The sequence below is a fragment of the Sardina pilchardus genome, chromosome 9, assembly GCF_963854185.1.
Source record: "Sardina pilchardus chromosome 9, fSarPil1.1, whole genome shotgun sequence".
Taxonomy (NCBI): Eukaryota; Metazoa; Chordata; class Actinopteri; order Clupeiformes; family Clupeidae; genus Sardina; species Sardina pilchardus.
Window position 1 is genome coordinate 29,885,390 of NC_085002.1, and position 27,799 is coordinate 29,913,188.

At 43.9% G+C, this 27,799-nt stretch overlaps 1 protein-coding gene across 1 annotated transcript; it reads left to right on the forward strand.

The window, feature by feature from the left end:
• Positions 1–600: 600 nt before the first annotated feature.
• angpt4 (angiopoietin 4) lies at positions 601–27,400 on the forward strand. Its single transcript, XM_062545718.1, has 10 exons — positions 601–635; positions 920–1,166; positions 17,330–17,485; positions 18,708–18,829; positions 20,003–20,250; positions 21,776–21,888; positions 22,456–22,557; positions 23,184–23,350; positions 23,975–24,105; positions 25,380–27,400. The coding sequence occupies exons 1-10, from the start codon at positions 601–603 to the stop codon at positions 25,538–25,540; spliced, it is 1,482 nt and encodes a 493-aa protein (XP_062401702.1). The 3' UTR covers positions 25,541–27,400.
• Positions 27,401–27,799: the final 399 nt, after the last annotated feature.

Sequence of the window (27,799 nt, forward strand, 5' to 3'; positions counted from 1 at the left end):
TGCTAACAGACCTCCCTCAGACTCCCCTCAGATTCCCCCTCCTCCTCCTCCCCACGTCCTCCTCCTCCTCCTCCTCCTCCTCTTGCTCCTCACCCCCCCACCCCAATCCCCCAGATAAGAGGGCAGAGCAGTTTCACTGTGGTCACTTTTGAAACTCGAGCCACTGCAGACGGATAGCAAGGAAACATTTCTCTCCCTCTCTCTCTCTCTCTCTCCCTCTCTCATTTTTTATCTCTCACCTCTCTCTCTCTCTCTGCCTTTCTTTTTTGACGTGAGGAGGGATTGAGAATTTAGAGATTCATTTGGACCAGCTCCCTCTCTCTCTCTTTCTCTCTCACTCTCTCTCTCTCTCTCTCTCCCTCTCTCTCGGTGGCTTCGCAGGGGTCAGTGCTTGCATCTTGTTCTCTCACGTAGCAGTGGGGGCCATGGAGAGTTGAGAGGAAACTGGACCCTACGGGGGAAACATTCTACTCTCCTAAGAGTCCGAGCAGCCGCACTGACAGTGAAAACAATCGCAAGGCTTCAACAAGTCCATCTGCTGAAAGGATCCAAGAGAGACTTGAGCATCTTCTCTTTTGTTTCTGAGAGTCCTCTGGAGTCATGAGCAGCAGCAGCACCACCACCATCGTGAGGGGGTGAGTGAGCAGGCAGTGCTACAACACACACACACACACACACTCACACACTCACACCAAGACACAGGTGCTTCCCCAGACAGACACACACACACACACACACACCAACATAAGCCCGCAGGTGGCTGAGTGGACGGTATGAGACTGGTGCTACTCGAGTGGGGGCTGGTGGTGGCGGTGACAGTGACAGCCGGTGTGGTGGTGGCTGCCGGAGGCGAGAGGGGAGGAGGGGGTGGAGGAGGAGGAGGAGGAGGTGGTGGAGGAGGTGGGGGTCACCGGCGCAGCGGTGGCGGTGCAGGAGGAGGAGAGAGGCGGCGCAAGCTCCACCGCGTCCAGCAGGGCCAGTGCAGCTACACCTTCATCCTGCCCGAGGTGGAGGGTTGCCAGGCGACACCGGGGGACCAATATGGCGGCGTGAACGTGGTCCAGAGGGATGCCCCGCCGCCGCTGCCGGCCGACACCGACTTGTCCAGCCAGAAGCTGCAGCACTTGGAGACGGCCATGGTCAACAACACGCAGTGGCTGCAAAAGGTAAGACTGGACTCTCACTCTCGTCGGCCCATAACGTTATGAAAATACTAATGTCGTTATCGTGTGTGGGTGGCCCGTCATTGCGCTGTTGATATAATCGTCCGCCGGTGTTTACTCAGAGAGGTTGCATGTACAGAATTCTCCACTTTCACTTGCGCTCAACACGAGCAGCATGAACTTGTTACCGGCAGTTGTAAATACTTCATGCACAACTAGGACCGAGACATCTGTTGAATGTTGATGGGGGAATAGACACTTAAATGGTCTGTGAAGTGTCATAACAGTCACATGTGAAAGATTTGTTGACTTACATAATCTTACATATTCTTTTTTAGAGAGAGAGAGAGCGAGAAAATTCCAATGATTTGATAAGATTTCACAAGGCACTTTGTGTTTAATGATATAATATAAAAAATATCAAAACATGTTGCCAAATAACACAAAATTGCACTCTGAAAGCATGTAGTCCCCAAACGAACCCTTAAAATGTCAAACTGAGCTATTAGCACTGGGTGTAAAATGTGACATTTTACATTGACTATGCTGTTGCGAACCTCTCTGACTGAAGCAATGAATGAAGCAAGTGTTAAAGTGTGTGTGTGTGTGCGTGTGGGTTTGCATGGATGAGTGTGCGCGACGCATGGATGTAAGTCTCCCCTTCATGTGAGCGCATGTGCGCACTGCAATGCAGTGCAGGCGCCACCCACGTTGATAAAAGGCGGCAGGTCAAGTACGGAGCTGGAGAATGCCCCACCTCTACAGGAAGGAGGCCACTGGCCCCCTGCTCCAGTCTCCGCAGGGAACACAGAGATAAAAAAGATCATTCAATTAACACAGATCCAAAGTCGGACAACAGTAATCTTGTTAAACGTTTGTGTCCTGGGGGTGCAGGACGGGGGGTGTTTTTTGGTATTTCAAAAATGCCAATACCTGATGTCTTTATTTAACAGGACATACATAGGAAACTGATCCCTCTCCCAGCCTTGGTGATGTGGTGATGTTTTTTTTTTTTTTTTTTTCAAGCTCACCGAAAACCTTAGTGCGTCCAACCACAGGCCTGGAAACACAAGCACTAAAGAAGCACTTAACTGGGGGAGGCTGTTTAGTTTAATGCCAAATGGCTGAGCCTAAATGAAGCCATTGTCTGGCAAGGATGCAGTGAACTCTTACTCTTTGAAGTGTTGGAGGGCTCTTAACCTGATATCCAGTGGAAACCGCACGCTGCAGTGAATACAGATCAGCTTCTTTGACTCGTCGTTAAATAGACAGACAGGGAGAGGGGGAGAGGGAGAGAGAGATGACAGGGGGAGAGGGAGAGGGAGAGAGAGATGAGAGGGGGATGGAGAGAGAGATAGGGATAGAGGGGGAGAGGGAAATACATAGGCAGCCCCATGAACTTTGTTTGCTTATTTTCATATAATAACTGGAGTATACTCTTCCACATTCATAGATGAAAGAATTTGCAGCTATGGGGCACAGCTCCAGGCTATTTGAATTATCCTTTGCTTCCAAGGAAAATAGATCATTCTTTTTTAAGCATCATCTAAAGTTTAAAGTAAAGTATAGTATATCTCCCTATATGCTACATACAGAAGTTCAACCCCATTTCCAAAAAGTTGGGATGATGTGTAAAATGTAAATTAAAACAGAATCACTTTATTAAATATACACGCTCATTTTGAACAGCAACACTTCTCGAAAAGGTTGGGACAGGGTCCACAAAAAGCTGGAAAGTGTGTTTAATGATGTGTTTAATAGAAATACAAGAAGGAACTTTTCACAATGAATTAGTTAAACTTGCACTGTGATTGGGTGTGAAAAGAGCAGCCCAGAGAGGCAGAGTCTCGCAGAAGTGAAGATGTAAAGGTATTCATCACTCTGTGTAAACCTGTGTGGGGATCTGGGGATTTCTTCATCTATACAACATAATGCCATTCAAGTATGCAGAGAATCCAGAGATCTCTGTATGTATGGAACAGGACTGGAAAAAACAATATTGGATGGCTGGCCCGTGATCTTCAGATGACATTGCATTAAAACAGACATGTTTCTTAAATGAAAAATCAGTGCATAGGTTCTGGAACACCTCCAAATAACATATGAACAAAATATGAATATGGATATGCTACCATATCTGGAAAGCTCGTACATACAGTACGTCACAAAAAAACATGCATATATTCCATCAGTGTGGCTCCACAGTAGAAGAGTCTCGGTGCTAAAAGGGCCTGTCTGCAGTCCAGACCTGTCATTTGGTGCATAATGGAAAGAAAAACATGATTAAGAAGACCCCAGACTACTGAGCAGCTGAAATCCTATCTCTGGCAAGAATGGCACATTCTCAGAGCTTCAGCGAGAACTTCTCCTCTGTTCCAATGTTATTGCGAGAGGGGTTGATGCAACACAACATGCCCATGGTCCTATCTTTTTTTAGACGTGTTGCTGGCTCAAATTTAAAATGAACATGTTTTCCAGAAATAATACGATTCTTCTGTTTAAACAATTGATTGTTTTGATAGTCAATTGATAGTCTTTGCACTAGTCTCAATTAAATATATGGTTTACATGTAAGCCAACTTTTTGGTTTGTGTGTGTCCCAATTAGGGTTCTATCTGATACACAGTATGTATAAAGTATGTTTCATTTTATTCTTCAGACATTTCTGAGATCGAAGTATGGCACCATTTCTAAAATGCCTTTCATAATGCTTGGTCAGGCATGCAGGTTTTAGTGTGTGTCTCACTTGGCCAGCACTGATAATGCATATTAACATGCCATTGCTGGACAGGCTTGGCTCTCGACATCTGAGGGCTCTCCCAACTGCTTAAATACAAGTGTAATAATGGTTAATGACACAAGCAATCAGCACCCATTATCAACAGCCTACAGATGCACAATAAAAACACAAATAATTGGCAAGTCAGACTTTCTGAGAGGTCCTCCTTAGTAATTTAACTGTAAAAGCCAAAGTCAAAATACCAATCCCCGAAAAGATTGTTTTAATATGGGGTGTTTCTCCTAATGCAACAGCGCACTAAATAGTCCCTGAAGCCCCTGTTAATGGATTCTGTCTCCAGGTTATTGCTCATTTCATTTATCTTTGGGGATTTCAGAGGGAGTTGTTGGTGGTAGGGAGAGCTTGAGAATCACACCGCTAACAGCAGTGCACTTCACAGGGAATGGGGTGCCTTTTCAGTGTCTTTTATTGCCTCGTAAAGGCACTCGTAATGGGCTTCCCTCAAAACTCCGCAATAACCCTGACGGATTACACGTTTATCAGTCAAACAATCTTTGCGGGGAAAGACATCAAAAACTCCATCAACACAGCCAGCCAGCCACATACTGCTGTCAAGAATGCTGGTCCAGAGCTCAAAATAAATAATGGACCCTTCTGGGAGAGAGCAGAGGTATGCTGGAGAAGTGGTTTGGAGAAAACAGTGAGAAAGTAAGAGCAGAAAAGGAAGGAAAGGCCTAGGACCTAAAGCCACTGTTGGCAGAGTGGGGGAAACCATGGAGTGGGAATGCGACCCAAGTGGAGGCGTGCCACCTTGTTCAAGTGCACAGAAACCGGCTGGAAAGGAAGGCCGAAGTAGAGAATCTGCGCCTGAAATCGGGAGGACATCTGAAAGGAGGCAAATGGAATTATTCATGGCTTGCACACAAGGCCGGGTCAGAGACATGATTTAAAAGAAAAATAACAACGAAGAAAAGGGTTTTCAACTTCCTTTTTGAACTCTCGGTGCTCTCGTTGTGAAGGCGAGGCTGTGTCACAGCAGGGCCTTGGCCTGGCTTAAGGCAGCTCCCGCCCTGGGGGGCTGATGGATCTTCAGCGCGCTGGACTGGCCCAGATCACTGGATCGGGCTCGGGTTTGTTAAATAAACATCTCGCTCATGTTTATCATTCTTGAGGAAGTGTCTCCGAAAAGCCAAAGACCGCGATACTGACAGGGGCCACGGACCCTGAGTTGTCGCCTGCACTGACATCAGTCAACATCGGAGTAGGCTATCTGCGGCCGCCTCCTACGCACAGATAAGAACGTCCCTCGGCTCCCCAATATTACCTTTAATTGAGAGGGCCCTTTGTTTTCGGCCCCTGAATAGACTCGCTTCTAAAAACGAAGTCTAAAAGTGGCAGCTAAACAGAAAAACAAAGGCTGCACAAATAAAGAGACTGTACAGAAAAGGCAATGCTGGCTCTAACAACCCAAGGTAATGCAATGATCTAACTCAGCACCCCCGAGTAATGCAGCCTTAAAACAAAACAATTCCGAGTTTTGATAAGATCATATTTACGGAGCGGTCAGTCTGTGTTTACATGCAGTCTGGTTTGTCATCAGACTTTATTATTCATTCTGTGTTTTTGCCAGTGTGAAGCCCAAAAGTTGTCTCGCGATGTGTGATATTCGTGGTTATCTACCAGACTATTACAGGCTGATAATAAGGACAACTCAGTCAACAAGTGACAAGTTATTTTCCATGAAAAAGTGACCATGTACGGGACTTTGGATGAAATCCTATCTCTGTATTGCATCTAAATCCCTGGGGATAGAGCAAGTGTATTCTATGGCAGTTAGATCTTAGCACAACAAAATATGATCCGATAACTTATAGATTAGCCTTTAATCAAGCGTGTGATCTGGAGTCCGTCTCAGTAATTCTACATGACCCAATGTAAATAATGCTTAAGATAGTGGCGTGCAATTTGGTATGGAAATGTTACGTGCTTCCGGTTTTGTAATGTATGGCCTTTGTCACTGATACAGCTTTGAATTATGTCTATGCTAATGGCAATGTCCTTGAATTTGAGGTTATGAATTACATGAGTCTTGGGTGAAGAGAATCATGTTGGTCCGTATGTATGAAAGATACGAAGCGCTGTGAGGTATGCCTACAGAGCATGCAGCAGCAGAGAGCAGTAAGGAAGAACAGCTGTTTGAGGTCAGTCTTCTGCTACAGCTCCCACTCTTTCCAACGCGTTCTCGCGATTATGGCCAGTGCAAGATAGGCGAGCCAAAGTTCAAACACTGCTGCAAGCCTTTGATGGCGACGCGAACATTCCATAAATGGTCTGAGATGCATATCAGGCTCTGATCAACAGCGAGTTTACCCCCAAGTGAATTGAGGGCAATTTGCACAGTAGCTGCAACTTAAATACACAAGCAGGCCGTGTTTTTCTGCCTCTCTATTGCAGGTTAGTGTTAAGGAGCTATGTGCTAAAAGAGTTGGGACTTGCAAACTACTTGAAATGTTCACTCTGTCCTAACAGACTCTGTTCAGTGGATACCCTTGTGGGTTGACTAATTTTCCAGTAATATATTTTCATCATTTCTCCTACTTCCAAATAAAAAATGTCATGGGCAGTTAACACAGTAACAAATGACTGCCTCTGCACCCCTAAAGCAAATGGACAAATTTGATAACAACCGGGGAAGGCCAGGAAATATCTTGTTCTGGAACCATCCACCAAGCGCTCCAACGGGACATTGGATTGGTGAAATTAAGCGTGATATTGATGCAAAGCGCTGTTTTTACAAGGCTGTGAATATTGAGAAGACTGTTTTCAGACGGAAAGCATATATCATGTAAACATCATCTGTTGACTCCATACCTACCCTCTCTTCTGAGTTTAATAAGCGGTCATTATTGGACTCACCGGAGTCGTAGACAGCTGCTCCACCACGGTGGAGACCCTGTACACACACACACACACACACACCCAGACTAGGCCGAATTCCAATCATACAAACGTCTTCATGTATTTCAGCTAGTATTGCAAGTTTCAGAGAATTTAGACTCATTGCTTCAATTGACTTTCATAGTTAAGGAAAGAGAATCATTGTGTGGCAAGCAAACAGCAAACATGATTAGCATTACTCGTAGCAAAGTTAGAGAGTTTTCAGTGAGTGAATAAGCCAGAAAAATATAGTAAAGGTCACTCTATAATCAAATGAGGATGAATAATTAGTACATTTCACTCATCTATAATAAAATGACCATGAATAACCTTCTTCAAGCTGCAGGCCAGATACAAAAAGAAAACTATTGAGGTAGTCTACTAATCAGACTGTCTCAAGTCCAGTCCATGTTCCTTTGTCATGATGTGCCGAGGTCATATCTGCCCCCTTAGCACATGGTCAGCCTAAAGGAGCTGTATGAAGGATTTAGGATGAACCATTAGCAGAAATTGTACACAGTATCATAATTATGTGCTCGTTAGTGTATAATCACCTGAAACTACAAATCGTTGTGTTTTCCTTGGCACAGCAAGAGCCTTTCATTTCTACATAGGGAGTGGGTCCTCTTCCACGAAATCCACCATGTTTTACTACCATGCTTCTACTACAGTAGCCCAAAACAGGCCAACTAAACTAGAGACACTAGAGAGGGGTTTTTTCTATCATCAGAGCACATGAAAGGCATTCAGTTGGTGACAATCTCAAGCTGCAGATGCTGCAGAACGCAAGCTCTACAGATCTTACATTCTACAATGCTGAATATGGCCTGTCTGGTTGGCTACAATATCTGTTAGTTAAGCAGGCTGCAGAGTTGAACTTTGCCCAGATGAAAATACTTCCATCTCATAAAACATACTAAACTAATAATGGAGCTAATTTAAACTTGAATTAGATTACATCTACCAATTACATTTTTTACCAGAATTCCTATTACAATGTTTTTCTCTTAGCATTTGGTGAAATTGCAAGTGAACATGATAATCACTGATAATCATTGAATAAAAACAGTCCAAGTCTCCAGTTCCAAGTTTAGTCCCTTTGCTGGATATGGGAAATGCAGCTTAAAGTTACCTTACTCACTCCATGTCTCAATGATGAATGTCTAACAAAGTGAAGACCACTGCACTGAATTCTTGTAGACTGGACTCAATTATATCCAATATTTCATCGTCCACTGACTTTTATATGGGAAAATATTGGAGTAATTGCCGCCAACAAAGACCAATAATTGAAGAAACTTGTGCAAAAAAACAACTAAATTGCCAATACGACCTTGACCTGGGTTAAGTGTCTGCATAGTGATGTTAAATATGAAACAAAACAACAAATCTGACACATCTTTTTCCAATCGCAAAATTAAGTTCATCCCGTATTTCCATGGGAAGAATGGAGCCTTCTCTCCCAGTCACAAGTGGTATAGGCCAAAAGCACTGTTCATGCAGTAGGTGCTCTTCCTAGCTGCTTGTCTTAAGAAACCACTGGAAACCAAAAGAGAAAGGAATGCACAGAGGCACTTCTTCAGTTTTTTTAAATAATAAAAAGCCTTTGATATGACATGGCAAGCGCTGGTTTAATAAAAGCACATGGGCCTACATCTACATGTACATGTTAAGGCCATATTGGCCTTCATCAGGGCATGATGTCATACAAATCTGAAGTCTCCTGAGCGTCCTAAGCCCCTTTGAGTCTTCTAAACCACTGGCGACGTTTGATAAGGAGGAGAACGCTCCAACTGAGGCCTTTAGCGCGTTGAGCACATGTTGAACTCAGGAGCTTCAGTGCATTGTGCACATGTTGAACTGATGAGCTTCAGCGATGTTGAACTGATGAGCTTCAGCACGTTGAGCACATGTTGAACTCAGGAGCTTCAGCGCGTCGAGCACATGTTGAACTGAGGAGCTTCAGTGCGTTGAGCACATGTTGAACTGAGGCCTTCAGCGCGTCGTGCACATGTTGAACTGAGGCCTTCAGTGCATTGAGCACATGTTGAACTCAGGAGCTTCAGCGCGTCGAGCACATGTTGAACTCAGGAGCTTCAGTGCGTTGAGCACATGTTGAACTGAGGAGCTTCAGTGCGTTGAGCACATGTTGAACTGAGGCCTTCAGCGCGTTGAGCACATGTTGAACTGAGGCCTTCAGTGTGTCGTGCACATGTTGAACTGAGGAGCTTCAGTGCGTTGAGCACATGTTGAACTGAGGAGCTTCAGTGCGTTGAGCACATGTTGAACTGAGGAGCTTCAGTGCGTTGAGCACATGTTGAACTGAGGAGCTTCAACGCATTGAGCACATGTTGAACTGAGGAGCTTCAGCGCGTTGTGCACATGTTGAACTGAGGAGCTTCAGCGCGTTGAGCACATGTTGAACTGAGGAGCTTCAGCGCGTTGAGCACATGTTGAACTGAGGAGCTTCAGCATATTGAGCACATGTTGAACTGAGGAGCTTCAGTGCGTTGAGCACATGTTGAACTGAGGAGCCACCCCCTGACTCCTGCGCTCAGTTGGGCCTCAGTTGGAGCGTTGAGCTCGGTAGTCTGTCTTACGCCCTGTCCCTGTGCGGGATTATACCCGGCAGTGTCCATTAGCTGGGGATTGTTTGTTTATCTTAGCTTGGGAGAGGAATCTTAGCCCCTCACTCTACATCTGCTCTTTCCCTATGCACAAGGGTCAGTGGTCAAACAGAGATTGGTCGCAGCGAGATTTGAATTGCAAAGTAAACATGTTTTACTTCCAGCTGAACTGTAACTTTGATAATGGCAATTAATGGAGGAATCTGGCTCAATCAAATATGGTCTTAAACCTTCACCTCCAAGCAATTATGAAACGCTAAGAACAAACGCTTCATTTTGATTTCAGTATTTATGTTCCACTTTGGGGGCGACTTTGGAACAAAGCAGTAAGTGTCTTGTGATCCTCAGTGTATTGATGACCCCAGTGTCCTCACATTGATTTGTGCGCTCTGAGGGGATCGGACATTTATATTGGGAATGTCTTTTTTATTCTTAGGAGGCAGCCAAGTCTTTACCATATCTGTTATTTTTTCAGAAGCTTTGACAAAATGTCGCACATCTCTCTCACACCATAGCTAGGGCAGTAATGTCAACACCCCATTGAATTTGTGAGCTCTGCCTGTAGACCATGAGTCATGGGCTGTAGTGGAGACTAAATGCCAGTAAATGCAGTTTATCCTCCTCTTATTTGAGGTTATTCACCTCTCAATAGAGTTTATTCACCTATTGCAACTTTTACCATTCAAAAATCACCCTGTATTATCCACATTCACATGTACACCCATCAACACTCTAGGAACCATTTAATACCACCGCTATTGTCATAAACATTGGACTATTGGACCTCCGTCATCATCAAACATGTTTCGATATGACCAGTTTACTTATCAAAGTGATCACTCTAGGCCTTGACTGAGAGTATACCTTACATATAGAACACAAATATGGTAAACCATTGTGAACTTAATGATAAGTATCTAGAAAAACTTGCCCAGATAAATGTTGGCAATAATTTGCACTGATGGCTGTTTTGAATTGCAAACTTGGAAACAACATGAAGTGCTACAAGTCCTCTAGAAGCCTGTATGGATTTCAAGCATGTTCTTATCTCGATCACTTTAGAGACTTCAAACTAATTGAGCGAATTAGCTTCAACATACACACTATGTCTGGCACCTAGACAGACAGATAATGGCAATGCACTGCACTGCAATTTGCAAAATGTGCTTTTATTCATGATACCACCAGAATCAGTTCAGTATACTGACATGTTTTTCTAAAGTTATTATACAACTCCTTGGCTATAGTTCTGTGTATCAAGCTAAATATGCAATAAGATTTAACCATCAGTCATGAACCAGTCATGCTAAAACATTTGAGTTAAGATATGAATCACTCACACACACTGAAATCTACTGGGTATTCATGCGATCCTTTGGCACAACAAGCTAGAAGTATGTCAAGAGGTTTATTTGTCAGACCCTGCGAACCAGGAAGCAATAGTACACCAGTGAGTTGCTTAACACATTCTCCAATTATATATGCATCAAACTAACATTTGTCATAATGAGTTATCATGAATAAGCATGAGCATGTTTTTGCAAAACATCATCAAGTAATGAAGATTAAGCAAGAGCTGTGCTTTGTTATCAGTTATAATTTATTGCAAGGGCTACCTCATAGGTACTGACTTGAAGGTACGCCAGGACAACTGTAAAATGTTAAACTGTGATCTAGAAACAATGCGTAAAGTGCCAGCAATAGCAGCACGTGTACTGAGTGTGATAGATGACAGCACTTCTCACTGATATTATTGTCCATGGCGCTCCTATTCTCAGGTCACTCCATATGATGTACAGTATACATCTCCTTGTGATGAAATAACAGAATGCATTATGCAAGCGGGGGGTCACGCTCTGGATTTTGTATTTGCTTTTTATGTCCTCCCACATGTGTAGTTGAGCGATCTTTGACTTTGAAAGCCGCCCAGCGCTGGGGGAGTGGTGCAGATGATAAAGCCATCAGAAACGGCAATTTAGTCTGAATAACCTTCATAATCACAGCGCTGGCGGATGCCGAAGAGTGCACAGCAGCCCTTGGCTCATTAACGAATTCTGCTCCGAGGAAACAAGACTACTTCCAGTGGAGCGCGCACCGGGGGGACCTTTCCACAACATGTCCACAGTATGAATGTTTCGGCCTGATACTGCTGCCGCCAGCCACCAGCAGCAGCAGCAGCAGCTGCAGCCATATGGTTTCAATGGGATAGCTCCTCATCGGAGACGTATTCGTCTACTTAGAACATATCAGCTCGTATCACACGTAGCTGCAGGAATATGATCACACAGAAGTCAAGAGTGATACATCACTTTTCCATAAAGGGGAGGCTTTTGCTTCTTACAAATGGACCTGGGTTATCATTCACATTACTCTGCTCTGCTCAGATCTGTTTCTTTTATCATGTTTCGCCCGTTATCTATATTGGTCCGCAAAGTACTGGAGCTCTCCGTAGCCATGGCGATAGAGTGACCAGATGGGAAGGAGCTGGCAAGCGAACATGTTGAGATTTGGAGGCAGGCAGGCAGTGTGTGTGTGTGTCTGTGTGTGTGTGTGTGTATGTGTGTGTGTGTGTGTGTGTGTGTGTGTGTGTGTGTGTGTGTGTGTGTGTGTGTGTATGGGGGGGGTTGGTGGAGTATGTGGCTCTCTGTGAGCTGGAGAAGATCCAGACTGTGCACACAGCAACAAAAAAAAGAGAAGAAGTAAAAATCCCCCAGGGTCCCCTTTTTACCCTCTGGCGCCACGCCAGGGCTCTTAGCCATGACGGGGCTCAACATTCCCTTTTTATTGCCCCTAACAAACTAGCCTCTCTCTCTCTCTCTCTCTCGCTCTCTCTCGCTCTCTCCCTCCGTCTCTGTCCATCTCTCTCTCTTCCTGTCCCAGTGAAGGGCAGTGGGCATGGATGCAACAGGTAGCCCTCCCACAGGGTACCCACCGCTGGTTCTAATGGCCGGGGCAGCTCTGTGTGGGTGCCACTGTGTGCTTTCCCCTGATGAGTGCTTGTGCGGTTATTTATGGGCCCGCGTTAATCACTCGGCTTCTGTGGGAAGATGTTCCGGGGGGACACTGGGCATGCTCATCTGAGACCGCGCGCTCTACACAGTCCATTAGGCCAGGCTTGACCACAAACACAGACTTGTTAAGGACGTACTGGACATGGCTGCGCACGCTAAGCTCCGTAGGCTAAGAGTTAAGCTTGAGTTGCGTTCGTCCAAGCAGGTTTTCGAGACAATAGGCAGATTGGTCTGGAATTTGTCGAGGGATGGTCATGCTAGAAAACAAAAGTAGATGAAACATTTCCGTGTTGTTTTTGGATGAGTTGCCGCTGAAAGCATTGTACCTATGCATCTCATGCATAGCACCCCCCCCCTCCCTCCCTCCCTCCCTCCCTCCCTCTCTCTTTGGTTAGGCTCTTCCTTCACTCTACCAGGGGTAGTCAACCATGACTAAGCCATGTGGAGCCAATGGCATGGTGCCAAGGTAAACAATGCTGTTCCCACCCAACCATCACCATCACTGTTGTGCTGAAATGCACTATTAATTTTCAATTCAGAAGAAATTGTACATAGCCCCTTTTTTTTCTAAAAGCAACATCTCAGAGCAGTGGTGCAAGGCCTTGGATCACTCGGAGCAGGCGCTGAGACAGGCATGTGTGTTCAAGACTGATGCCTTATGGCGTTGGTCTTTTGACACGAGTCGGAGAAATAGCGGGCACCAGGGAAGGCAAGTGAACAAATAAATACACTAGCCTGAGAAGGGACATTAAACGAGACCTTTAGCTTGTCGACAGTGCCCGTTGTTGACTTTGCCCATCTGGTCCTGATTTGGGCCTAGATGAGTGAGATGTTTGTTGCGGCTCGAACGCGGGGGTTTGGCAACCTCCCTGACCCTCCTGCGGACCCCGGGGGACAAGTACTAAGAGTCTCATTCGGCAGAGGACGCACAGCACACAATGGAAGTAATTATTTAATCGAAGGTAAAGAAACAGGAACAAGAGGACAATGTGCAGATGCTTGGACACATGGTTCAATGGGGGTAGGGTGGGGTGGGGGGGGTAGTTATTTGTGCTCGCCATCCTCTCTGCTCTGGGCCATTATTCCTACCGACTCTCCCTGCATAGCAGATCACTGTTTGGCTTGGAGGGGGGAGTGGGGGGGTAGGGTGAGGGGCTCCAACTGTGTTCAAATAGCCTCACACCCAGGGCTAAAATTAAATTGGCTGGTCACTTATCATAGTTCCCACTCCCACACCTAAGTAAATTTAGCCGTGCCTTTTTGCACAAAGGATGAAACAGTGCTCAAAGTAAGCCTGTCAATGAGTGATGTGGGCCAAAAGAGAACACTCTGCATAGTGAGTCACTGTAAAAACTATGCAACAAGAACACACACACACACACCATTTTATAAACAGCTATCTTCATATAACTATAATATTTACAGATACATTTTGTTATCAATTCCAATTTTGAGTAATATTTGAAGGAGGGCCATCTCTCATGGATAAACATTTGTGGCACAGCAGTGCATTTCAGCAAGCTATGATTTTGAATGGCTTTAAGTGTTGTGTAATGCCACAATGAAGCAAGAGTAGACTCCCTACTTGACCCTCAGTGTTTGTAAATAGAAAGATTTGTAAACAGTCTGTGAACAGATTTTCTCTCACCCACAAAATGACTCTTCACTAATATAAGCAAACAACAGTTGCACCAGCAAGCACCTGTAGATACTGCAGGAAAAGGCAGTTTGGCTGAAAATCTGACTGCAAGACCTCACACGGTCCTGCCAGATCTACCGTTTTGGATTTGAAGTGTAGAAGGTAATAAAACAAAGACTCGCCTTGCATCCTGCATCACCCAAACAGAGGAAATCATTTCTCCATTACAAGTCATCCACACAGCAACGGTTAATTTGATGTGATTGTTCTAAAACACGGTGCTGAAACCATTTTCCGACAATCCAGAGTTCTTTGAGCCAATTCCAGCAATGGCAATCAGCAAGAGATATTCAATTTCCCAGGTACGAAAAACAGTCACTGTACATGAAACTTATTATAAGGTCCCTGGAAACACAGCGCATATTACAGACCGTGGAGTTTGATCGACACGTTAGTTAGTTTATAGTGAATTTGTGACTTCCTCAAATATTGACCTGAAGCCAAACATTCTTCCTTTTCTCACCAAGAGAGATCTCATTGTAAAGTGTTGCTACCATTCATTTTTTTGACCGAAATTAATTAGAAATGTATATAGCTAAGGAAACGTCAAGCCACAGATTGAAGCCACACGCCACAGATTTTGATGGGAGTTGTGAAAGACGTCTTTGCACAGATTGACAGGTGAATAAACACAGGTTAGGTTACAAGTCAGTGTGCATTTCAGAATAATATTTTCAAGAAAAGCTGCTCTTTATTTTTTACCTTTTTGATCCCTCAATTTAGCATTTTTGTTTTTGCGACATTCCAATTTGTCTCATCCTCACAATTGCATTCATTGCACTTATGTCTTCAGTGAACCAACGAGTGACTGTAAAAAATGCTTTTTCCAGCCAATTGGATCCTACAAGTACAAACAGGTACAAATGCTGCTTGGGTGCACACAGTAGAAGCATTGTTTGATATAATCAAAGCTGGCTGTACTTGACCTATCATCTAATCATAAGAAAAACAAAAGATCAACTCTCATGATTATTGCTTGCCCTGCGCCAGTGCACACAGGCTTATCTCAGCTGTATTTTTCCCCCTTCTTTTTAAAGATTTTTTTTTTCATTAGGGGAAAAATCACTGCTGTGCAGTATGTACACACCTCATGGAATGATCAATATCCTAAGTGCTGTTAAACGTTTCCGTGCTGTGACTTCACTTTTACCTCAGAGCCGTGATACTGATACATAACAGGACTAAACCTACGTGGCTTGCACTTTTCAATCAAGCCGAGGTTGCAGTGTCCCAATGTTCTTGTTCCCCTCCTGATTACAGAGTGATTTAAGGAAACTTTGTGGTCATTAGGAAATGAGCAAGTCGGCCTTTGTGTAGCTACACAGATTAACACGAGAATCCCACGCACCCAGAAGGAATCGGTATTGACCTGAGGCCGTAAACTAGCCCATGCATGTCTTGAACTGACACTGGAGACAGTAGAAGGGATTAAAGCTGTTTTAGTACTAACAGCAACAGTGAATGGGAGTCGGGCCCTTGGGAGAGGTACAAGATTGTTCAATTCTGTGTAAAGTGGAAAGGTGGATTTCGGGCAGAACTAATAGATAGCTGGGATTTGCTGTCCTCTTTCTAACGGAGACATTTTCTTGACTGATTGCATTTCAACACAGGCTGTGTATCATTCCAAGCGGTATGGACTGTTTTAAAACACCCCATTAAGACCAGGTGACAAGACTTAAACATGACCCCCCATTCCACCTAATCTCCCAGGTATTGTCCAAGGAGTTGCCTCGTTAAGAGGTGCCTCGTTAAACGAACACATGTCCGATTTACACTATTCCTCATTCTCCACATCCCGTTGCTGTCAGGGCCGCGGTGATCACGCTGAAGCGGGACATCTGTTTTAAGTTAGGAGCACTGGAGCAGGCCCTTTTCGCCGGCCTATCTGTGTTCTCAAGCTCTTAATATGGGCATGTCTTGTGTAATTTTAATCCAAAGGCAGGAAGCTAGGGTCAATTAACTGGTCAAGGCACACAATGGCTGCAGGGAGCCAACTTTTTTTTTTTGCCTTGTTGCGTCTTGTTTGTGACTATTAATTTTTACAAGCCAACCATCAGCCAGCTTCTCAGTTCTGTGACAAGGGAATGGACCGGTTCTCTCTGTACAGTGCCTTAATGCGGTGGCGTGTGGAGAACATGAGGTACAGTAGAGCTGTGTGCTGTGTGCAGTCTCTGTCTCAGAGCGCTGTTGCTCCAGCTCCCTACTAGCCACATCAGGAGGGCAGAGGTCCCCCAGGAGTCTTGTGTTTATTTCAACTGTGATAAATTTATCTCCCGCTCGTCCCTTCTTGGTGTTTTTATATCCTGAGGATGGCATATTTACTTTTGCTGGATTTAGAGTACACAAGGACCTGCTGGGTCAATGCGCTGCACCTTGATTGATTCCCAAGGACAGAGGGTCACCCAGGCAAGGAACAAGCTCATGTATAATAACAAACAAGCTGATTTCCAGCACAGCAACATATCGGAAAAACGCTGGAGCAATTTGCTCTGTGGGCATGTCAGAGAAATTATATATTAGCGAGGTGATGTTGCTGAAAAAGCAGCATTCTGAGTTCTGTTATGAAGCTGAAATGGTGCCAGCCCCCATGCTTTCAATTTCAGAGTGCAGCCCTGTGACATTTTTCATCCTCGGCTTGCAAAATGCTCATGAATGGCCAACGTTTCTTTCATTTAAATCAGTCAGCTGCAACAGCTAATGGACATGCACACTAATTTGCAATGAGTATAGTTAGTAATGATGTGGTTTCAAAAAGAACAATGAACAAAAGGAGACCCAGTATCTGTGATGGGACAAAGTGTGTCTCATTCCTTTGTGATTATTGTTCAACACAACAAGAGGGTGCCATGTGAGAGTTTGTGACGACAAGCACAATATGAATGTATTTATCAATGTAACATTAGGATGCAATATTAATGTAAGGCATATACCAGATGGACAGAGAGTGGGTGACATGCCCACTGGCATCTGACAGGAACACTGAAAACCCCTCAGGCTTTGATCAACTTTTCATGGTGACTAGTGTATGAAAGTCACACACACACACACACACACACACACACACACACACACACACATACAGTACACACACACACACACACATTGATTAACTATTTTCTCTGTTTTCTATTTTGATTTTTTTTTATCACCAGCTAGAAAACTATATTCAGGAGAACATCAAAACAGAGATTGTCCAGATCCACGCAAATGCTGTCCATAACCAAACAGCAACGATGTTGAAGATCGGAACCAATTTGCTGACCAAAACTGCAGAGCAGACACTGAAGCTAAATGTTGTAGAAGCCAAGGTAATGTAGGCATGCAACATGTCTTATTGATATGTCAATCAGAGACAGATTTATTGTTATATACATGTAATATATTACATAATGTCATACAAAACTTTTTCTTTATGCCATGTAAGAATATCGCTGCTGTCTTTGACAAAATTGACTAGACTAGGGAGATTGAAGAATGATTGCTGATATCAGTCTCTCTATTGCTGATATCAATCTCTCTAGTCTAGTCAGTCTCTCTATTGCTGATATCAATCTCTCTAGTCTAGTCAGTCTCGCTATTGCTGATATCAATCTCTCTAGTCTAGTCAATCTCCCTCTAGTCAATTTGTCTCAAGAATGTTTCTCAACTTAGGTGACTGAGAAACATTCTTGAGACGAATCACAGGCACATTTCCAATACTATGTCATTCATAACCTATACTGTGCCATAAGGTTTTTGAGTTCATGCACGAGACACTTTGACCATTAAATGACATTGCACTTTGCAAAGGACCCATAGGCTATGCTAATTTTGACTTATAGAATTGAATACAAATCCTTGTTGATGTTCTCTCTAATGCCAGTAACTCCACCTGCACTCCAGTCTGACTCATCATACAGACCTCCTCACACATGATATGAATGACAACACTCAATTACATAAACATGGGAGCAGTGCACTCTTAAACGAATGTGTTGAAAATAACACAAAATGTGTTGCTTTTGATACATCTCTCCAGATAGGGACAACACAGTTTGTGTTGTTTCCCATACATTTTTTATTTTAAGAGTGTAGCCTGGATGAACCTAAATGAACCTCTTGTCAAATTTGAATTTGCTTTATAAGTTTGTCTGGAAAAGAGCCGCTGACATTTGTTTCCAAACCATAAACAACCCAGGAATGTGTATTTTCTTTTGAATTGGATAAACAAATAAAGCCTTTGTTTACAATAAAGAAATCTTTGGTGCACTTCTGGAACGATTTGGTCAACTTAAATGCACAAATTTAATTTTAATTTCTCTGCTGGTTCGCCCGTGGAAGTACTGTAGTACAACAGCAAGTTCTGAAACGGGCATCGATGTGTTCCTTTCCAGATGGATCTGCAGAGCAAATTCAGATAATCACACTCACCAAAAGATAGCCATTACTTGTGAAATGTCTTCACTTTTCAGTGCTGAGAGCATGTTTGGTGTCTACAGTTTGCTAAACTTATAAACTTGAACATTTGCTTATGTATTCAAATCTGTCTAGGTCATGAATCAGACGTCTAGAATTGAAATTCAGTTATTGGAAAACTCATTGTCTACAAACAAACTAGAAAAGGAGCTTTTGATGCAGACTTCAGAGATCACAAAGCTTCAGGACAAAAACAGGTAAAAGAAATGCTCAAATTCTTTGCCTAAACCTTTACAGACTATTTACTTGTCAAAAACAAATGATTAATCATCCTGCTTATATCTGAAGAATCTGAGTAGTACCCATTTGAATAGAGCCTTTGTTGCAGGAAATGATAATTATTCCTTTAATTGTTTGTTTGTGATGCTGAATCACTGTAGCTTAAACACTGATCTTTGACTAGAACCGAGGCAAGTCCACATCTCCACCGTGAAGCATGGCTTACAGATTTCCCATAAAAGTTCTAGTTACCAGTAATTTCCTCAAGATTAAACAGACTTAATGTAATTCATCTTTTGCAAAGGTCGGATCCACAGCTGACTGTTGTTTTCTGCTCTTGTTGTGGTTACTGTGCATGTGTCTACACGAAGTCTCAGAGACAAATGTAATTGGCCACTGCATCACTGCTCAAAGCAACTCCATGGGGGATTCAAGTGCTCTTAGTCCTTCATCACCATTTCAAGTGCACTTGCATTTAGCGTGCAATCAACAGCAGAAATCCAGGGAGAAGTGAAAGACCACAGTCCGCTCTATTCCCATGCTCCCATAAATGTTCCCTGGTCAGCCACTCTGAACTCTAACGTCTGTAGTATGTAGAACTGCATATGGCATTTTGCTGAGTTACAATAACGCCAACAGAGAGGGTTAAGGACCTGACTTGCCGTCTCTAGGTTGAATATATATTCACTGAAATAGTGGGAAGGAAGAGCAAGTATATGTAGAAAGGTTTTGCGTTGGGGAACTCTGAAAGAGTTGGTTTGGGAAATATGCATAGAAATGTGTTGTTACATCTTGGTGAAAGGGACTTAAGGCTTACATGGACAGTTTTGTTATTCTGATTAAACTATTCTGAATGAAAGATATGTGCAATTAGTTAACATGGGGTACGTTCTATTTTGTTGCTGCTTTGCTTTTGCTAGAGAAACTACAGCTGGCAACCCAATTGACTATAAACATGAATGTTCAATCAGAATGAGAACGTCATTTTATTCATTATTCTAATTCTATTCAGATAAGAGGTGTCTGTGTGAACCCACCTACTGTTATTGGGAAAGCCTACTGAGATGCAATATGCTATGTACTGTACTGTATGTCTATGCAAGACAAAGTTCTGTTTCACGAGCGCCTGCTGTGATTTGGCCTGCCTGCAGCCGGTTGGAGCACAAGGTGCGTCTGCTGGAGTCGCAGCAGCGGTCGGAGCTGGAGGGCATGCGGGAGGAGAAGCAGCACCTGCAGGAGGTGGTGCGCCGGCAGATGGAGGCCATCGAGGCCCTTGAGCGCCAGCTGCGCGCGGCCAGCTCCAACAACTCGGCCCTGCAGCGCCAGCAGCAGCAGCTCATGACCTCCGTGCACACGCTCATCGGCCTGGTGTCCGGGGGATCAGCTGCCCACCGCCCAGGTGACTATGGGTTCTTTTAATGACCAACACTGCTGGGAGGGATGGTTCAGTTGACTATGGTTTCTTTTAATGACCAACACTGCTAGGAGTGATGCTTCAGGTGAAAAAGAAAAACAAGAGAAAGAGGTAATTGAGTGTGTAGAGCCTTTTCAGCAGGTCATTTGTATAGGCATTCAATGCAGTTTGGGTTTTTTTTGCGCCACTGGGCTCCCCCTGCAATTGCGAGTATGCCTTTTACACAATGGTCGTAAACAGCACTCTTGGCTATCACCCTTCCTCCTGGACACCATACATGTGGATTTGTTTACAAACTGGCAGAGATCATTTCCGAAAAGCCATGTCAACGGACAAGGTAATATAGCACAATGTAACACAACAGTAGGCCATTGCACAATTGCTATAAAGCAAGTTCTGATTCCCTGGGACAGTGGCAAGCAAGTTGTCTGGGATGTTTTCAAGGCTGGTTCTCTGTAGACAGCTAGGCTAGGGCTGCAGAGGGTGGGTAGTTCTCCCCAGTACACATTTGTTTGTTTATTTGCTGTTATATGAAGGTAAACAACTGACATAGTATGCCTTTAGTTCCCCCTCTTCTGCACCTAAGATGTGCACACTGCCCCCTATCTTCTGTTTGTGGGAGCTGCAGCCCATGGGACAGAGTTCAGGCTGCTGGATGTAGATCATGTTGAATATAGAAGGCTAAGGCCAAATTAAAATATCGTGTAATAATGAGACATGGGAATAGTCCAGAGATGACTGATGAAGCACTTTTTAATATGTAGACTAATGAGTAATATATAGTTAGAAGTCAAACTTGCTTTTATCTGCTTGAAGCACTTTGTGTTCGGAGTACTTCAGACATTGGCACTGGTGTGTAAGTCTTAGAGCTTTTTGAGGGGAAAAGTATCCTTCTGTCATCTCATCCAAGATGTTTAGATAGAGAGTAAAATGGGCTGTGACAACACTCTTCACAGTGATTTCTTTGGCAGTATCTGGGTCTTGGATTAGCTTCACATGTGTTGGAGCCACACACTCTGATAACACTGTCTAATCCCTGACCAAAGTAAATCCTGTTCAGCGGCAAACATTACATTTTCCATAGGATTTGGCAGAGGTGGTTTGCTCTCAGATATACTTGCGATACATAGATTTCTAAATGACTAAAAATACACATCAAACTGCTACAGACTTGTGCTATATTTTGCTCAGTGCTCAGGAATTAAATTGTTCAAATTGTGATGTGCAGAAAAGAAGATAAGCAAACGTAATTTGCTTAATTATACTTTGCTTAATTTATTCATATCACATGCAGCTTAATGACATGACAGTTAATCTCATGTTTGAAGCAGTTTTGTCATTTTGTGTCATATCCACAGACTAATCCTACCCCTAACCACACAGATATTTTTTAAGGCGAGAAGAATTATGTGCGCTGAAATTGGAAATCTCTTCTCATAAATTGATGCTATTCCTGAAGTTGATTGTGAAACATGTAAAAAGTATTTGGGGTGTACGTGTTTGTTGACAGGGCCAAAGCTGAAAGAGCAGAAGTTTCAAGACTGTTCGCAGGCCTTTAAAGCAGGTCACAACACCAGCGGAGTCCATTACATTTACATTGGCAACGCGACAACACCAACCAAGGTACGAGTCATGAAGCTCTCACTTCTTCCTCCCTGTTTCTCCCTGTGCGTTTACAATAAATCAATGGCACAGATGTGAAATTCATTTATGTCCGACTGAAATGCAGTTTTATCCACATAGAACAAACAGTAAATCATATTTGTGCAAACATTATATGCAGTCTTCTGGTAATTGAATCGATTTTTGAAATGTTCCTGAATCTAGGAATTATAGTCAATAACAGCAATATCTAATAATGTTCATGTACTGATCTATTTGCAAACGTTCCCAGTCACCATTCTGGGATCCCTTTTCAATAGAACTGAATGGAAGTGATTCTCTCATTTACTATGCCACTGTATTCAGCTATAGGTTCCATTAAACCATTTACAGCTCCACAGTCTTCCAACAGCAATATGTAACAATATACTAATGTTGGAATATGGAGTTGAAAGTCTTCTGTATGTGGAGTGGGCCATAAGCTATGATCATGCTTGTATAGTCTTGCTGTAAGTGGCTTTGAATAAAACCGTCTGCCATATGAATACATGCAAATGTAAATGTTATATGTCTGTGTTTCTTTTGAAGGTGTTCTGTGATATGGAGACAAGTGGGGGAGGATGGACCATGATTCAGCGCAGGATCGACGGTAGCACAGACTTCCAGAGGGGGTGGGAAGAATATAAAATGGTAAATGTTCCCTCCAGACTCGCCAACAAGTAGGCCTAGGCTACCCTTTGCACAGTGAGAACAATCTGTCGAAGCACAGCTTATCTCGTTTCAACATCTGTACATTACACATGGCCACAACTGCTCCCCCATCCATCCTATCCGAGACGTGAGGCGTCGAATTGGTTTGTGGACTAACTCAAGAAGCACTTAGAAAAGACAAATTATCAGATGTTTTCCTACTTATTCAGTGGAAGTTTTGATGAAGCGGGCGGGTATGCCCGAATGACATAAGCTCACAAATCATGAGCTGTAGAATGAAACATGGCGACAGCAACCGTGTCTGACAGCTTGGCTGCATCCCCGCCAGAGGTTCATTTCTTTTTTTTCAGAGAACATTTGGAGATCCAGTTCTGTATTTGAGAAGCTGCGGAAAATAAACTCTGCATGTTTGTTTATATATTTAATTAAAAGAAATGGATGAGTTCAATAAACAATGCTCTCTTAAACAATTTCATTTGTAAAAATAAAGAAGTGAATTTAAGAAGACGGGAGGAAAAAAAACAGAATTGCGTTCTGATGTCATAGCGAAAGACTAAAGACACATAAAACGAACGTTGCCGTGGCGACGGATTTCTTTTTCTCAGGGTTTTGGTGACCCGGCTCTGGAACACTGGCTGGGCAACGAGGCCGTGCACCAGATGACCAGCCAGACGCAGTACTCTCTCCGCGTGGAGCTGAAGGACTGGGAGGGACACTCGCACTACGCTCTTCACGACCGCTTCCAGCTGGCCAGTGAGAAGCAGCAGTACAGGTGCTACTGCTGCATTGGGTTTCAGTGACACTTATGTTTTATTTGTGCTGGCACCCATCGCATTGATGAGTGACTCAGGGATTCTTCAACCTGGGCCCTACTTTTAGATTGTTTCAGGTCTACATTTTCACTGCGGTCATAAATGGGACAACCGGTAAAATTTATTCCAGGTGAAAGTATCACCTAATGAAATGCATATTTTATCATCCCATAAAATCGAGTCTGCACAAGCAGCTGTTGCAGTGGAACACTGTAGCCTTTTACACCACTCTAGCCGATAAGCCCACTGCATAATCCTGGTATGTGTCTTCGTTCTTCTCTAGCCGCTAGATTCACTGCGTAATCCTGGGATACATGTATGTGTCTTCGTTGTTGTCTAGCCGATAAGCCCACTGCATAATCCTGGTATGTGTCTTCGTTGTTCTCTAGCCGCTAGATTCACTGTGTAATCCTGGTATATGTGTCTTCGTTGTTCTCTAGCCGATAAGCCCACTGCATAATCCTGGTATATGTGTCTTCGTTGTTCTCTAGCCGATAAGGCCACTGGATAATCCTGGTATGTGTCTTGGCTGTTCTCTTCCCCATGAGTTCTGATGCTGTGTGATCTCTGTCCACTCTGCCCAGACTGCTGCTGAGGGGCTACAGTGGTACAGCAGGGCAGGTCAACAGCCTGGTGTCCCCCGGGACGGCCTTCAGCACCCGAGACAGAGACAACGACAACTGCCTCTGCAAGTGTGCCCTCATGCTCACGGGCGGTAGGTATCATACCTCTCTAGGATGCCTCACATGTCATATACTGTATCATGTCATATCATATCATATATCATATCATATCATATCTTATCATATCATATCATATCATATCATATCATATCATATCATATCATATCATATCATATCATATCATATCATATCATATCATATCATATCATATCGTGTCAAGTCATTATATATAATGTAATATATGATAAATCATATCATACCATGTCTCATACATCATATACTGTGTCATATCATGTGCTGCGTCTTGTCAGGGCTGCCTAATTTGTGGCACCATAGGGACTCCCGCATTCTGTGGTGATTCATATCATTTTACTATACCCATCTGAGTTTCTTAGAGGATTTGTTGGCCACATAACAAGAACAATATTTTGGAATTCTCGTAATAAATCACATGACAGACAGCTGTCACTGTGATCCTGTCCTAATATAATAAACAGTATTATGACAAACGAAAGAATTGTAATACCCTTATCAACTTTGCTGCTCCTCTTCCTTCTGTGGTCTTTCAAATCAATGACTTTTGAGTCCGGGCCCAGAACTGGAGACAGCACTAAACTCTGTCCTATGATCCCCATTTAAGCCAAGGCATTCCAGACTCGTGGTATTCTGTAAAACACATTGGATTTCAAGCTCTGCTATTTATTGTACAGTGCCTCTCTCAATCATAGCTATTTATTCTATGGCCTTGACAGAGAGATTTCACGAACTGTATGAACTCCAAGACAAATAGCTTTTTAATACTGTGTTTCTTGATTGATTTTGAATGTTGTTTGAGTTAATTAGTCCAACTCAGCTGGAAGCCCTTGGCGATTCCCCCTGTGTTTGTATTGTAATTCATAATCAAACCACTTGTGGGAAGAAGCACTTGACGAGTCTCGTCCAAACTAAACATTCGTCGAGTGAGGTGATATTAAATCAATCAGAGATGAATCCACGGTGTCTCTCTGCACACAGAGCAAGAGGTAGAAAAACCTGGTTCCCATTGAGACAATTTCAGTTTGCTTTGAAATCAAACCACTGCCTTTTTAGCTCAGCAGGCAGGAGTGTACCATTTCAAAACACAGAAATGCGCTTGGGGGGGATAGCGAATCTGCTCCGGTCCTGGTGTAAAAACAGGATGAGCAGACGGAGCGAGGTGTCAGGCGTGCCACTTGGAGGTGTCCGTTACACTTTAATGGCTCCTCCAGATCCCCGCGCCTGCCAGACATAACACTCACACCTCTGCTGCGCTCGCCTCTCCCCGCAGGGTGGTGGTTCGACGCCTGCGGCTTGTCCAACCTCAACGGAATCTACTACGCCATCGGCCACAACATCCGCAAGCTCAACGGCATCAAATGGCACCACTTCCGAGGGCCCAGCTACTCCCTGCGCTCCACTGCCATGATGATCCGGCCGTCCAGCTTCTGAGAGAGAGAGAGAGAGAGGGACTCCACAGAAGAGAGAGAGGCAGGCAGGGCGACCTCAAAGCCCCTCCAACCCCCTCCCTTCTGCCCCCCCGCTCTCCAGAAACAAACAACAAAAAAAAGCATTTTCACAGGATTCTCCGACAAGCGTGACGGGCCCCGAAAGCGAAACATTTGTAAATCAGCGTCTTAAATCTCAAACAATCAATCAGCCGCTGGATGCTTGGAGCTGATTTGCTGTAACTAGAGCTGGAGACAGTGGTCGAGCCGAAGAGACGGACAAAGGCTCTATCCTCTGGCTGCTGCCCAGGGCCCAGGAACCAGGCAGGCCAATCCAATCTACCCATCGACAGGCCAGAACCACCCCACCACCACCACCTCTCACCCACCTACCCACCCACCACATCACACCCCAACCCCAACCCCAACCCTACTCACCACATATACATCTCCACCCCCCCACCACCACCGCCAGAGACGAGGCAGGCCAATCTACCCATGGACAGGCCAGAATACCCCCACCACCCCCACTGCATCCCACCCCAACCTCAATCCTGACTCCACCACACCCCCCCCCCTGTCCCCCCCGTCCCCCCTCCCCCTCCCCCTTGTCCTCATCAGTTCTCACACGGTGTGGCCCGCAGTGTCAACAGACCTCCTTGACAGCGCTCCATCCTTCTGTCATTGCCTCGGCGCTGTCGGGAGCCGCCGCCGTCGTCAAGACAGCGTCAGATGAATGTGAGGGGAGAACACGGCGCAGACACTCAGTGACGGCTGGAGATGCATATCAGATTGAGCCGGCTGAGAGGAGAGATGCAGGCACTGCAGGAGAGAGAGGGGGAGGGAGAGAGGGAGAGGGGGAGAGAGAGAGGAGGAGGAGAAGGAGGAAGAAAACTCAGAGGACAGAGCCGATTTCCTGGAATCCACTAGAACTGCACTTGCGACGTGGAGAGCATAAAAATGTGATGAACTATCTTTTTTTTTTTAAATAATCTCTGTAACGCTTTTTGTAACATTGTATTTTTATATGTGTTTTTATTATTAATTGTCAAGAGCAGGCCTAGTTTTCTACTTCAACTTAAACTGGATTGCAAGGTATCGGTAAATGTGTGCTTACATGAGGGGACAAGTGAAGAGACATGACAACAGACGAGACCGAGACCGATCAAGACTCTTCCTGTGACATTTTGTACTATTTAGGTTTGACTTCACCGGCATGAAGTCAGATGTCCATAACCGTCAATTGTTATGTTTGCTCTTCTGAACATGATCTCACCTCCTGAGAAGATGCACTTTAAAAAGGTGTGAGATGTGCAGTTCCTCTAGCAGTGCCTGTAAAGATGGAGCTGAGTGAGTGTGTAGCCAGACTATATATAGATACAAAATGGCCCTGTAGTACTCGACTATCTCTTTTGCATCACATCTTCTGTGTGCCTGTGCTCATTTACTCATGTCCTCCATATGAGAGAATAAGGGGAATTGCTGTATTAAAGAACTGCTTTTTAGGTACTGACCCTTTAATAAACATCACCAATATACACAGTATACAGACAGACCTACACCTGTTGTGTACTCGCTTATTTAAACGTCATACAGTATGTACTATTTACATGAAATTCTTATTACAGCTACCAGTTAAACAGAATTAAAAGTCACTTTCCTTTAAACCGTTTTTGGCAGACAATTTTGTATATTTATGAACATCAAGTTATGATTTATTTAAGAGCCTTGTAGGCACATCAGTCCATGACTCAATAACAATCCACTTCTCACTCGACATCCAGCAAATTCTTCTCTCAAGGCCAAGAAAAACACAAGTCCTGTTGTTGAAAAAAAAACAAAAAACAGCTCAAATCAGAAATGTTCTGGTACATGAACACAACACATTCCCATCTCAGTAAAATGTTTATTGTCGTATCCGATTTCAGTTTAACATGTCCATCGCCATTTATATGTCTACTGTCAGTACCTATTATATCTCAAAAGCAGCTGTCCTGCTAAATGTGTCAAATTGTTTATCACGAGTCCCCCAGTAAAAATCCCATCCCGATCAATTTACGGCGAAATCGGGGTTATCATTAAGACATGCTTGCTGCTTCTCGTGAGTGAGTCCTTTTTGGCCGAGGCTACTACCCTTGGACTCAGTAATGAGCTTGGACAATGCTGCGAGACTAAATGACGTGTTTCCAGAGTGTGTTGATTGAAGGGATAACATTCATATGGAAATACTTACACGGCAGTGATTACATCTGTCCGCAGCTGT